At 45.7% G+C, this 13,679-nt stretch overlaps 3 protein-coding genes across 7 annotated transcripts in view; 2 read left to right on the top strand and 1 right to left on the bottom strand.

Moving 5' to 3' along the window:
- The window catches only part of SKA2 (spindle and kinetochore associated complex subunit 2), a 976,874-nt gene that overhangs the window by 909,285 nt on the left and 53,910 nt on the right, over positions 1-13,679 (top strand). The window lies entirely within an intron of this gene.
- PRR11 (proline rich 11) overlaps positions 1-13,679 on the bottom strand; it is a 47,780-nt gene that overhangs the window by 23,341 nt on the left and 10,760 nt on the right. The window contains exon 2 of the mRNA XM_050764738.1: positions 9,691-9,823. Within this exon, the coding sequence (XP_050620695.1) occupies positions 9,691-9,818 (128 nt within the window). The 5' untranslated portion in view covers positions 9,819-9,823. The remainder of the gene's footprint in view (positions 1-9,690; positions 9,824-13,679) is intronic.
- On the top strand, positions 153-5,806 carry LOC126939428 (putative speedy protein-like protein 3). Its single transcript, XM_050764799.1, has 5 exons — positions 153-607; positions 1,754-1,812; positions 3,303-3,388; positions 5,458-5,626; positions 5,747-5,806. Exons 1-5 carry the CDS (start codon positions 538-540, stop codon positions 5,804-5,806), a joined length of 444 nt encoding a protein of 147 aa, XP_050620756.1. The 5' UTR covers positions 153-537.

Here is a 13,679-nt window from a genome sequence, read left to right on the forward strand (position 1 = left end):
TAGAGACCAGCCTGGCCAACATGGCGAAACCCTGTCTCTACTAAAAGTACAAAAATGAGCTGGGCGTTATGACAAGCACCTGTAATCCCAGCTACTTGGGAGGCTGAGGCAGGAGAGTCACTGGAACCTGGGAGACGGAGGTTGCAGTGAGAAGCCAGCAGTCTGTAAGGCTGGGGAGGATGAAGAGTGGTTTGGCGTTTTGGAGAGGGGAAGGAGCGGCTCATGGGGTTCAGCGAAGGAGAAAGACGGAAAGATGCCTTGGAGAAGCCAGCAGTCTGGGGGCTGGGGAGGATGGAGAATGGTTTGGCATTTTGGGTCAGGCTCTAAGGTGATCAATTGCAGAAGCATTACACAGTGGCATGGTTTCTTTACTCAGCCCCTGGGGTAGATCCCAGTCCCCCGTGTAGGTCCCTTTGCTGGAAAAGGAAGAGGGAGTGGTCGGACGAATCTGAGGAGTCATCGGAGGAGGAGCCAGAGAAGGAGCTCGCCCCTGAGCCTGAGGAGACCTGGGTGGCGGAGACGCTGTGTGGGCTCAAGATGAAGCTGAAGCGACGGCGAGTGTCATGCGTGCTCCCTGAGCACCACGAGACTTTCAACAGGCTGCTTGGTAGGAGGACACCCCAGAGAGCACCTCCAGTCCTGAAATTCTAAAAAAGAGGCAACTTCCAATAACCACACTTTTCCAATGGGAAAAATATGCCCCCAGTGGGTGAGCTCTCCATGCGGGAGGACTCAGAAGTGATCACTCATAAGGGACGCTTAGGAGACAATAGAAGATTAGGATTAGGTCAGCGCTTGGGATAAGAAATCTTGGTTTTGGGCCAAGTGCGGTGGCTCACGCCTGAGATCCCACCATGTTGGGAGGCTGAGGCAAGAGGATTGCTTGAACTCAGGACTTTTGAGGCTGCAGTGAGCTATGATGGCACCACTGCACTCCAGCCTGGGTGACAGAGCAAAACTCTGTCTCAAAAGAAAAAGCAAGGCCAGGCGCAGTAGCTCATACCTGTAATCCTAGCACTTTGGGAGGCCAAGGCTGGTGGATCACCTGAGGTCAGGAGTTAGAGACCAGCCTGACCAACATAGTAAAACCTGATCTCTACTAAAAATACAAAATTAGCTAGGCATGGTAGCACACGCTTGTAATCCCAGCTACTCAGGGGACTGAGATGGGAGAATCGCTTGAACCCGGGAGGCTGAGGTTGCAGTGAGCTGAGATCGTGCCACTGTGTTCCAGCCTGGCCCACAGAGCGAGACTCCAGCTCAAAAAAAAAAAACCAAAAAATAAATTTATAAAACAAAATCAAAAATCAAAGAAAGTGGCTTCAGCTGTGCCCTCTAAAACTTATTGTCTCTTGCTGACTTTTCTAAACCTAAGTGTCTCCATCCGTAGAGGGGGATACCTAGGCCATGGTCACACCCTGATGTGACTGTCTCATGAGGAAATGATGGGAATTCCTTTATGACTGTGCAGTGGTCCCTCTGTGTCTGCTGGGAGGGCGTTCTGGTTTATTGCCAGCTCTACATCCTGTAGATTCTCACACCCAAGGCCTCCTTCGGCCTCTTCTCAGGCGAGTCTCAGAGCAGGAGCCTCTCTCCCTTGCCCAGTGAAAGTCATTCTCCCCTTCCCATCCACCTCACTTGTGGCAGCAATCCTGAGATTTCCCCCAGGGAGACACACTTCTCCTTGCTGCCCTGCTGCTCCCACAGAAACCCTGTCCTGCTTCTCATGCTGACATCTGCTCTCTAATCACAGAGGATCCTGTCGTTAAAAGATTCCTGGCCTGGGACAAAGATCTGAGGGTGTCCGACAAGGTAAGGTTGTTCTCCACAGAACTGTGTTCCTGCTTCAATGCACTGCCGGGGGGAGGGCGCAGCTTCCAAACCCACAGTTCCTCTCCTCTCTCCCTCCAGCACTTCCCACCAGATGCTCCCACAGTCTTTTTCTTTTCTTTTTGTGAGATAGTCTCGCTCTGTTGCCCTGGCTGGAGGCAGTGTCTCAAACTTGGCTCACTGCAGCAGACGCCTCCTGGGTTCAAGGCATTCTCCTGCCTCAGTCTTCCAAGCAGCTGGGATTACAATTAACCATGGCTGGCTAATTTTTGTGTTTTTAGTAGAGACGAGGTTTTGCCATGTTGACCTGGTTGGTCTTGAACACCTGACCTCAGGTGTTCCGCTCGCCTTGGCCTCCCAAAATGCTGGGATTACAGAAGTGAGCCACTGTGCCCCTCCAGCTCCCACAGTCTTGAGTCTTGGTGCCCACTTTTTTTTTTTTTTTTTTTTTTGAGACAGTATCCAGCTGTGTTCCCCAGGATGGAGTAGAGTGGCATGATCGCAGCTCACTGCAGCCTCTAATTCCTGGGCTCATGCAATCCTCCTGCCTCAGCCTCCTGAGTAGCTGGGAGTACAGGCACATGCCATCATGCTTGAATAATTTTATACAAATGGTCTTGCTAAGTTGCCCAGGTTGTTCTCGAACTGTTGGGCTCATGTGATCCTCCTGTCTCAGCCTCTCAAACTACTGGGATCACAGGCTTGAGCTGCCACTCCCAGCTATTCTTGGTCTTTTTTTTTTATTTTGAGACGGAGTCTCGCTCTGTCGCCCAGGCTGGAGTGCAGTGGCGCAATCTCTGCTCACTGCAAGCTCTGCCTCCCGGGTTCACGCCATTCTCCTGCCTCAACCTCCCCAGCAGCTGGGACTATAGGCGCCCGCCACCACGCCCGGCTAATTTTTTGTGTTTTTAGTAGAGACGGGGTTTCACTGCGTAAGCCAAGATGGTCGAGATCTCCTGACCTTGTGATCCGCCCGCCTCGGCCTCCCAAAGTGCTGGGATTACAGGCATGAGCCACCGCGCCCCGCTATTCTTGGTCTTTTTATGATTTGTCAGCATCTCCCTCAGAACACTGCTGGTCTCTTGCCGAGTGAATGAGTGGCCCCTGCCTCTCCTACAGGTCGTTTGGCAGTCAGGCCGCACCCTGAAGCTCCTGGCCCCTCTACTCTCAGCTCTTTGAGACAGTTCTCTGCCTGGCACACAAAAGACCCTCCTGACACCAGCCGACCTAGACACACCCGTTAAAAGATCCCATTGGAGCCCACCATCCTGGCAGCATCACCGACATCCCTTCCTCCGGTGATGGGAGGAATACTCCTCCACCCTGCAATTTCCACATGAGCACAGTCATGCCAACACTGAGGTCCCTTCTCTGATGGGCAGCCCCTCCCCACACCCCCATTCCACTATCTCCATGATCTTCCTCTCTCAAGATGTGACCTCTCCCTCTCTCTGTTTCTTTCTCTCCACCAGTATCTCCTGGCTATGGTCATAGCATATTTTAGCCGTGCTGGCCTCTTCTCCTGGCAATACCAACGCATTCATTTCTTCCTGGCTCTGTGAGTGGTTTGCTTCCTCCTATCCGTCAATATCCAATGCCCTGGGACAGCAGGGAAAGTGGGATTCCAGCCTTTCATTTATTCTTTCACCTATTTGTCCTCTTTACTCTGTGTACAGAAAAGAGAGGATTATACTATCTTGTTCTTAGACTGTTGTTTCTAAAAAGAAACTCAGCCTGGACGCGGTGGCTCATGCCTGTAATCCCAGCACTTTGGGAGGCTGAGGCAAACGGATCACTTGAGGTCAGGAGTTCGATACTAGCCTGGCCAACATGGCGAAACCCCGTCTCTACTAAAAATAGAAAAATTAGCTGGGCATGGTGGTGTGCACCTGTAATCCAAGCTACGTGGGAGGCTGAGGCAAGAGAACCCCTTGAACCCAGGAGGCAGAGGTTGCAGTGAGCTAAGATTGAGCCACTGCACTCCAGCCTGGGCAATAGAGCGAGACTTTTTCTCAAAAAAAAAAAAGAAAGCCAAAAAAACAAATTCCAATGCCAGTGTACAAATAAAAGAATAAAACAAAAGGAACCATCAACCGCTAAGGGGAGAAGAAAAGGAGCAGAGGAGTGGACACGACGCTCCCCCCAGCAAGCAGATGTTTCTGGTTCTTCTCTCTCTCTCCTTCCATCAACTGCAAATGCCATCGACCTCCTCGAGGTTCCCATGACAGAGGCCACAGTTCAGGTCCCTCTTGCATCACTCTAATCCACTGTCAAATGCTCCCTGCTGGGGTCTCCTGGAGTCTCTCTCCAAGCCTTGGGGCTTCCTAGTGCAGCCTGAGCATCTTTCCAAAGCACAACGCCCTCACTGCCCACCTGAACAACTTCCTTAGCTGATGTCTTTCAAAATCGAGGCCGGGGTCCACAGTGCAAATTCCACCCTCTCTACAATCTCTACAACCAAACTGTCTCGCCATCTTGGTGTTTCCTGGCGTGGCTTCACCGCTCCTTCCAAATGCCCTCTACTCAACTTTGCATTTGTGTTTTCTGTCTGGGTGTTCCACACCCATGTGGTTCTGAAGTGAAGGACCCATTCCTTAAAGTCAGTTCACCCCATGGCCTCTGTGATGCCTTCCTTCATCTTCCAACTTTTGCATGCTCGTAGCTCTCCAGTTACATCCTATTACCATGTGACATTGGGATTAGGTCATCTGCCCTGATTACTCCCAGTCCCATTAGACTAGATGCCTGTAGAAGGCAGGGTTTGGCAAAATATCAATGTATTCAATTTATTTTACTTTTTTAGACAGACTTGCTCTGTCCCCCAAGCTGGAGTGCAGTGGTGAGATCATAGCTCACTGCAGCCTCCATATCCTGTACTCAAGTGATCCTACCACCTCAGCCTCCAGATTAGCTTTGACCACAGGGCTGTGCCACCACACCTGGACAGTTATTTATTTATTTATTTATTTATTTATTTATTTATTGATACAGAGACTTGCTCTGCCTCTTAGGCTAGAATGGAGTGGCCCAATCTTGGCTCACTGTAACCTCCTCCTCCTGGGTTCATGTAATTCTTGTGCCTCAGCCTTTTGAGTAGCTAGGACTAAAGGGTGCCTGTGCCACCACACCAGGCTGATTTTTGTATTTTTAGTAGGGATGGGGTTTCACCGTGTTGACCAGGCTGGTGTCGCTGGTGTCGAACTCCTGGCCTCAAGCGATCCACCTGGTTCAGCCTCCCAAAGTGCTGGGATTACAGGCATGAGTCACCACGTCCAGCGTGTTTTTTACATTTTTTATAGAGACGAGGGTCTTGCTATGTTGCCCAGGTTCATCTCAAACTCCTGGCCTCAAATGATCCTGCTTCAGCCTCCCAATGTGCTGGGATTCCAGGAGTAAGCCACCACTCTTGGCCACCAGTTGGGTTTTTGTCTCCATCCTGAAGGAGTGGGAGATGCCCTTCAGCAGGTCTCTGTCCATCAGGGCCCTCCTGAGGAAGGCATGGCTCTGCAGGGTGGGTGCCAGTCCTGAGCTGAGGGCAGTCCCCTGCCCTCCTCTCTGGGAAGCTGACCTCGGCTGGAGGTCTCTCCTGGTGGTGCCCCTGAGCAGCAACCTGATTTCTGTCCCCAGCTACCTGGCCAATGACATGGAGGAGGACAACGAGGCCTCCAAACGAAACATCTTCTACTTCCTGTATGGGAAGAACCGATCCCAGATACCCTTGTTCCATAAGCTTCGGTTCCAGTTCTTCTGTTCCATGCGCTGCAGGGCTTGGGTTTCCCTGGAGGAGTTGGAGGAGGTGGGTGGGGCGTGGGGAGGTGGAGGAGGTAGGGAGGAATCGGGTGGGCTGGAGGCTGGAAGCTGGGGGAGGGGTATCCTGGGGAGTCCCCATCTTCTTAAGGGGCATTTGTTTTTCCAGATCCAGGCTTATGACCCAGAGCACTGGGTGTGGGCACGAGATCGCGCCCGCCTTTCCTAGAGCACCAGGGACCATGGAGGCCTGAGGTCATCGGCCTGAGGGAAGGTACATCTGCATCCTTCAGGGTAAAGGCAGAATATTGGGGTCTATTTTGGAAATCCAAGGAACCCAATTGCTTGATCCGGCTTCGAGCCTGGGCAACATGGCAAGATTCCCTCTCCACAAAAATACAAAAATTAGTCAGGCAATGTGGGAGGATCACTGGAGCCTGGGAGGTCGGGGCTGCACGGAGCCCTGATCCTGCCACTGCACTCCAGCCCAGGCAACAGAGTGAGACCCTGACTCAAAAATAATCATAAATACTGAGTTTGGGGAGGTTCATTATGATTGACGCACTTGAGTTACCGATTTGGGTCGAGGGTTCAGTGAAGCTTTGGTTTACATCTTACGCAGCTAACCACGGTGAGCAGAGCATGAGACTTCATCATGAGGAGGTAGGATTATGGATTAGGCTTCTGGACTCGGGGTTCGTGATGTTGTCACATTAGAAATGGATCTAGCGTGGTTACAAGTTTAGCTCTTAAGTGACACAAAAGGCCCCAGCTGTGATGAAGTCCAAAGCCACACTCTCTGAGGGTGCCCGACTCCCTGGGGAGACCCACCCAAAGTCCTTGCTATGAAGCAGATCACTGGGACTGACCTTGGGTGTATTAAATGAGTTTTGGAATCAGGGTCACCAAAGTGTGAGTTTCACAGTTGAACACAATGGTTCAGAAGCAGGCTACAGAATGAAGGACAGATGATAAAACTGGATTTCTCAATGGCTCTGAATTCTTGTTAGACTTGACGTGGGACGTGAATAACCTTCCTGTCTAGAGAGCTGCCTCCTTGAAGTGTGACATCCTCTCTCTCACTTCCAGAACACCGGGCCCAGGGGAGATGCGGATTTTCTTTTTTTTTTTTTTTTTTTTTTTTTTTTTTTTTGAGACGGAGTCTCGCTCTGTCGCCCAGGCTGGAGTGCAGTGGCGCGATCTCGGCTCACTGCAAGCTCCGCCTCCTGGGTTCACGCCATTCTCCTGCCTCAGCCTCCCGAGTAGCTGGGACTACAGGCGCCCACAACCGCGCCCAGCTAATTTTTTGTATTTTTAGTAGAGATGGGGTTTCACCGTGTTAGCCAGGATGGTCTCGATCTCCTGACCTTGTGATCCGCCCGCCTCGGCCTCCCAAAGTGCTGGGATTACAGGCGTGAGCCACCGCGCCCGGCTGAGATGCGGATTTTCAGCAGGAACTTTATTCCAATGCTAATGGCAGACACCAGGAAGGAGGAGAGGAGCCATTTGTGCAGATCATCTAGAAGAACCTGGACTGTTCTAGATGGAGCTGAATAGAGTGATCACCGTTGTCCTCCTAAGACAAAGCGGGTACTTCTAGGAATCCACAGAGAACAGTGAGAAACCAGGGGTGTTCCTGGTTCCACCCCGTCCTGCAGCACCACCTCTCTTTTTTTATATTGCTGAATTCCAACCTCCCCGGGGCGGAACCTGGAGGTCTTGTTTCCTATGGACTTGGTTGCCACAGTCCAGGAGCATTTGAAGGCACAGTGCAGACGCTCAGATTGGCACAGAATTCTTTGTAAAATATGAGTGCCATAGACTGTAACAGATAGCTTCATGCACACTATGCATTTATTGGTTTGTTTGGAAAATGTTGTCCATCGAATTATTAATAGGTTTATTTCAAATAGTTTGGAAATTGTTGTACTTTTGAAAATATGCTGTTCCTGTAGATTTTTTGATGAGAGTTATAGCTGTTATATATATATAATTTTCTTTTCATTTTAAGAGAGAATCCTTTTTATCCTAAATCTTTTATTATCTTTAAATTGTTTTCTGTATTATTACATATGCCTCTAAAGCAAGTATACTTTTTATCTAGGATACTTACATAATAATCCCTTCTATTTATAGCTATTGGTAGTTCTCCTAAGTTCCTGTCACAGAAATTTTTATTTGCTGTTTAGATTTGTGACTGAATTGTAAGAAATCAGTTGTGGGCCAGGCGCGGTGGCTCAAGCCTGTAATCCCAGCACTTTGGGAGGCCGAGACGGGCGGATCACGAGGTCAGGAGATCGAGACCATCCTGGCTAACACGGTGAAACCCCGTCTCTACTAAAATACAAAAAAAAAAAAACTAGCCGGGCGAGGTGGCGGGCGCCTGTAGTCCCAGCTACTCAGGAGGCTGAGCCAGGAGAATGGCGTGAACCCGGGAGGCGGAGCTTGCAGTGAGCTGAGAGCTGGCCACTGCACTCCAGCCTGGGCGACAGAGCCAGACTCCGTCTCAAAAAAAAAAAAAAAAAAAAAAAAAAAAAAAAAAAAAAAAAAAAGAATTCAGTTGTGATTTTTAACATGTCTTAGATATATACTAACATGTCTAATATATACTATATATATTATTGGTTTATTTTGAAAAAGATGGGCATAGAATTATTACTACATTTATTTTAAATATTTTGAAAATACTGATATTTTTGAATAGACACTGTTCCTATAAAGTTGTGAGATGGGTGTTATAGTTGCTATATATACATAAATATAATTTTGTTTTCCTTTTTAAGAGAGGATTCTTTTTATCCTAAAGCTTTTATCTTTAAATCTTTGTATCTGTTACTACATGTGCTGCTGAAGGGAGCACTCTTTTTATCTATGATACTCAATATATCTATTACACTTACAGCTACATGATAGTTCCTCTAAATTCTTATAAAAATAAATTTTTATTTGATGTTTACTGTATGTTTTTGAAATGTGAGAAATCAGATGTAATTTTTTACCTTGTATTGGCATGTCTGTATGTTACTTTAAAGAGGATGTGTGTTTTAAAGGAGGACATGAGCTGTGTGTTTTCAAGAGAACAATGCAGTGCATCTCTTGGGGAAATGTAATAAAGATGAAGTTTTCTCACCTTCACAGTGAGTGTGATCATATTGGTCTGGATTGATAATTTGCTGTCATGTGACATTTTTCCTTAATGGGGTTTTGGTTATTTGAACATATTAATTAGCTCTAGAAGATAATCCTGCATTATTTTTTATGTAGAAAAAAACATAACGGTGGGTGCAGTGCTCACACCTACATTTCCAGCACTTTTGGAAGTCATGGCGGGAGGATCACTTGAGGCCAAGAGTTTGAGGACAGCCTGGACAACATAGTATCGACATCTATTTTCAAAAAAAATTTTTAAAAAGAAAAATAATAGACGAGAAGGCCGATCCCAAGCTAGAGGTTTTGTCTGTTTTGGAGACAGAGTGGGAGGATCTCTTGAGCCCAGGAAGTCAAGGCTGCAGTGAGCCTTGATCATGCTACTGCACTCCAGCTTAGGTGACAGAGTAAGACTCAGTCTTAAAAGTAAATAAACAAATAAATAAAAATTAAAATAAATTAATTTCAGATAAAGCATGCATAATTATAGTATAAATATATTCCAAATGTCACATAGAACACAATTATATGAAAGAATTATTCATTGTTTATCTGAAATTCAAATTTAACTGGGCCTCCTTTTGTTTTTTTTTGAGAGGCACTTTCACTCTTGTTGCCCAGGCTTGAGTGCAATGGCGGGATCTCGGCTCACTGCAAGCTCCGCCTCCCGGGTTCAACAATTGTCCTGCCTAAGTCTCCCGAGTAGCTGGGATTACAGGTTCCCACCACCACACAGGCTAATTTTTGTAGTTTTAGTAGAGACAGGGTTTCACCATATTGGCCAGGCTGGTCTCAAACTCCTGACCTCAGGTAATCCACCAGCCTTGGCCTCCCAAAGTGCTGGGATTACAGGCATGAGTGACTGTCCCCAGCCCTGCCTTCTATTTTTATCTGCTAAATCTGGAAACTCTATCTTAAACTGATCAGATCTCTCTAGCATTTTCTCTGTTCCACATTATGCCTTACCTTTCTGGCGAGGGTGGTGGAGGAGGAGATGTAATTAGCTTGGACTGAAAGTGGGAGGCTTCTTTTTTTTTGAATAATCTTTTGGCTTTGGCTTTTAGCTTTCGTCTTCGTTGTTTGAACTTGGGCATGATTTCTGCAGAGAAATATTTTTACATTTTTAGTTGAAGAATAATATATACATATAGAAAGTACACAAATCTTAAGTGTATAGTTCAATGAATTATCATACCATGAACACACCCTTGTAACCACCATCTTGATTAAGAAATAGGTCACTACCAGCATCCCAGAAGAGCCCTGAAGTAGGGGAAAATGTAAACCCAGATTTAAACTATCTCTGGAGAGATCTTGGTCTTGGCATTATATTATTCTCTAAGTTTGTTCTGCTTGTGTTGCTTTTCTTAAGATAAATGAATTTTCCTTTCTTGATAGTAGCGAATATGGCTGTAGTTGGGTTATAGTCAGTTATTAAAATAATATGTTGGTCAGGCATGGTGGCTCATGCCTGTAATCTCAGCACTTTGGGAGGCCAAGGTGGGCAAATCACCTCAGGTCAGGAGTTCAAGACCAGCCTGACCAACATGGAGAAACCCTGTCTCTACTAAAAATACAAAATTAGCCGGGCGTGGTGGTGCATGTCTGTAATCCCAGCTACTCGGGAGGCTGAGGTAGGAGAATCGCTTGAATTCGGGAGGCAGAGGTTGTGGTGAGCCAAGATCGCGCCATTGCACTCCTGCCTGGGCAACAAGAGTGAAAACTCCATCTCAAAAAAAAAAAAAAAATGATTTTTACCGGCAGCATCTACTGAGCTGTGACAGGTGGAATTGGTAGTGAGATGAGGAAACAACATTAGCCATTTATTCAATACCCCTTTACTGTTAGGTATCTTCACATACATCTTTTTAGTTAACCCTTACTATCCTGCAAGGTATTATCCCTGACAAGGAGGATTTTTATTCCCGTTTTTACAGAAGAATAAACTGAGGATAAAAAAGATTAGACAATCTATCAATGCAATGCAATAAGTCCAGACCTATAAGTCTTCCATGTTCTTTCTAATACGCTGTGGTGTGACACTAGATTAAATAGGCAATATACTGTAAAATGAAATAACAATTACCCCAAATCAAAGACATGGGTATTTTAAAACAGTTATTTTATTTTTTGAGGCACAGTCTAGCTCTGTCACCCAGGCTGAAGTGCAGTGGCGTGATCTCGGCTCACTGCAACCTCCACCTCCCAGGTTCAAATGATTCTCCCGCCTCAGCCTCCCAAGTAGTTGGGACCACAGGCACTTGCCACCACACCTGGTGGCATAATCCCAAAGTGCTGGGATTACAGGCGTGGGCCTTAAAACAGTTATTTTAAAGCATTTAAAAACATCACTGGCTGGGTGCGGTGGCTCACATCTGTAATCCCAGAAGTTTGGGAGGCCGAGGTGGGCAGATCGCTTGAGGCCAGGAGTTCGAGACCAGCCTGGCCAACATGGCAAAATCCTGTCTCTATTAAAAATACAAAAATTAGCTGGGCATGGTGGCATGTGCCTGTGGTCCCAGCTACTGGGGAGGCTGAGGTGGGAGAATCACTTGAACCCGGGAGGCAGAGGTTGCAGTGAGACGAGATCACGCCACTGCACTCCAGCCTGGGTGACAAAACAAGACTCCATCTGATGAATAAATAAATAAATAAAATAAAATAAAATAAAATAAAAACATTACCTAGTAGAACAGAGGATACTAGAGGCTGGGAAAGGTGGGGAGGAAGGAGGGATAGGGAAAGATTTGTTAAAGGATACAAAATAGAGGCATTTGAAGCAGAGCAACTCCATCTTGAATAGGGGTTGGGTAAAATGAGGCTAAGACCTACTGCGCTGCATTCCCAGGAGGTTAGGCATTCTTAGTCACAGGATGAGATAGGAGGTTGGCACAAGATACAGGTCACAAAGACCCTTCTGATAAAACATGATGCAGTAAAGAACCTGGCCAAAACCAAGAGAGCAATGAAAGTGGCCTCTGATAGTCCTTACTGCTCATTATACACTAGTTATAATACATTTGCATGCTAAAAGACACTCCCACCAGCACCAAGACAGTTTAAAAATGCCATGGTAATATCTAGAAGTTACCCTATATAGTCTAAAGAGGGAAGGAACCCTCAGTTCTGGGAAATTCCTACCCTTTCCCCAGAAAACGCACGAATAATCCACCCCTTGTTTAGCATATAATCAAGATATAAGTATACTTAGTTGAGCAGACCATGCCACTGCTCTGCCTATGGAATAGCCGTTCTTTTATTCCTTTACCTTCTTAATAAACACGCTTGCACTTTATGGACTTGTCCTGAATTTTTTCTTGCATGAGGTCTAAGAGTCGTCTCTTGGGGTCTGGATTGGGACCCCTTTCCAGTAATAAAATTACAGCTAGATAGGAGGAATAAGTTCTAGTGTTCTATGGCACCATAGGATGACTATAGTTAACAATAATGTATTATCTAGTTTCAAATAGCTGGAAGGAGGGTATTGAATTTTACTAACATAAATAAATGATATATGTTGCAGATAATGGATATACTAACTACCCTGATCTATTCATATACATTACATGTATCAAAACTTCACCATGTACCCCACAAATATGTGTAATTATTATTGGTCAATTTAAAAATAATCAAAATAAAATTAAAAAAAATGGCAAGGCCACTTGATACAGTAACAGCAAATTAGGATCTGTCGAAATAAAGTGAATTTTTTATACAAATGTCGGGATATAATCAATAATTATCAAGAGAATAAAAGCTGCTTTGCACTTAAGAATGCAACAAATATTTTAATATAAATATATCTGTTCTTTCTAAGATGCTATACACACTAATATGCTATACACTAACATATATCTATATAAGTATATATCATAATGATCAATTTAAATATATTACCATTAAATATATGTTACCATTATCTTGATTGTGACCAAGTGAATATTTTGGAAACTTTTAATAAAAGGGTCCTTCTTGCTATGGTACAAAATGAAAAAACAAAACAAAAACATTATCTAGTATATTCACATTTCAATCTGGATCCCTTTCTGAAGAAAATTAAGTCACAGCTTAATTTTGAGCTGAAGTTCTAGAAAGGCTTTGCTGCTTTTAGTTGTTGCTACTTGAGGAACAAAGATGTTGTTATTCAAGTAGCAGAACTGAAAATGATCCCAAGGCCTGGGCCTCCTTTCCTTCAAACTCAGATTTGAATGGGAACAATTGGCCTTTAAAATACACATTCATTCCACTTCTGTTCACTCAGTAACCTTTCAGCACTTGGTATGCAGTGCTATACTTGCTCAGCTCTCAGATTCCACTGGCCCACGAACCCCGACTACCCTGCTGCAGGTTGTAAAAACTGAGCACTGGCTTGGTTCCATGACTTGCAGAGGGCACCCCTAATGGCAAATGGCGGCAATGCATACATGGACAGCCCTTCTAGAAATAGAGATTCCTGATAACATCTAATTGGACTAACTATCAGGTCCCAATTTGACAAGGTGCTTTTCTTAATTGTCCTTAGGGGCTTAGAAAACACACCAAAACATAGTTGGCTGCCTTCACCTTTATTATATAACTTTTTCTTCCTGCTGAAATAATGAAGGAAGGTGAAACAGGGATTATTAAACACAAGGGATGTCTAAAGGATTTTTTTTTTTTTTGAGACAGAGTTTTGCTCTTGTTGCCCAGGCTGTAGTACAAGAGTGCGATCTTGGCTCACTGCAACCTCGGCCTCCCGGGTTCAAGCGATTCTCCTGCCTCAGCCTCCTGAGTAGCTGGGATTACAGGCATGCACTACCACGCCCAGCTAATTTTGTATTTTTAGTAGAGACTGGGTTTCTCCATGCTAGTCAGGCTGGTCTCGAACTCCCGACCTCAAGTGATCTGCCTGCCTTGACCTCCCAAAGTGCCGGGATTACAGGTGTCAGCCACCGCGCCCAGCCCTGACTTTT

This window comes from Macaca thibetana, chromosome 16, assembly GCF_024542745.1.
Source record: "Macaca thibetana thibetana isolate TM-01 chromosome 16, ASM2454274v1, whole genome shotgun sequence".
NCBI lineage: Eukaryota > Metazoa > Chordata > Mammalia > Primates > Cercopithecidae > Macaca > Macaca thibetana.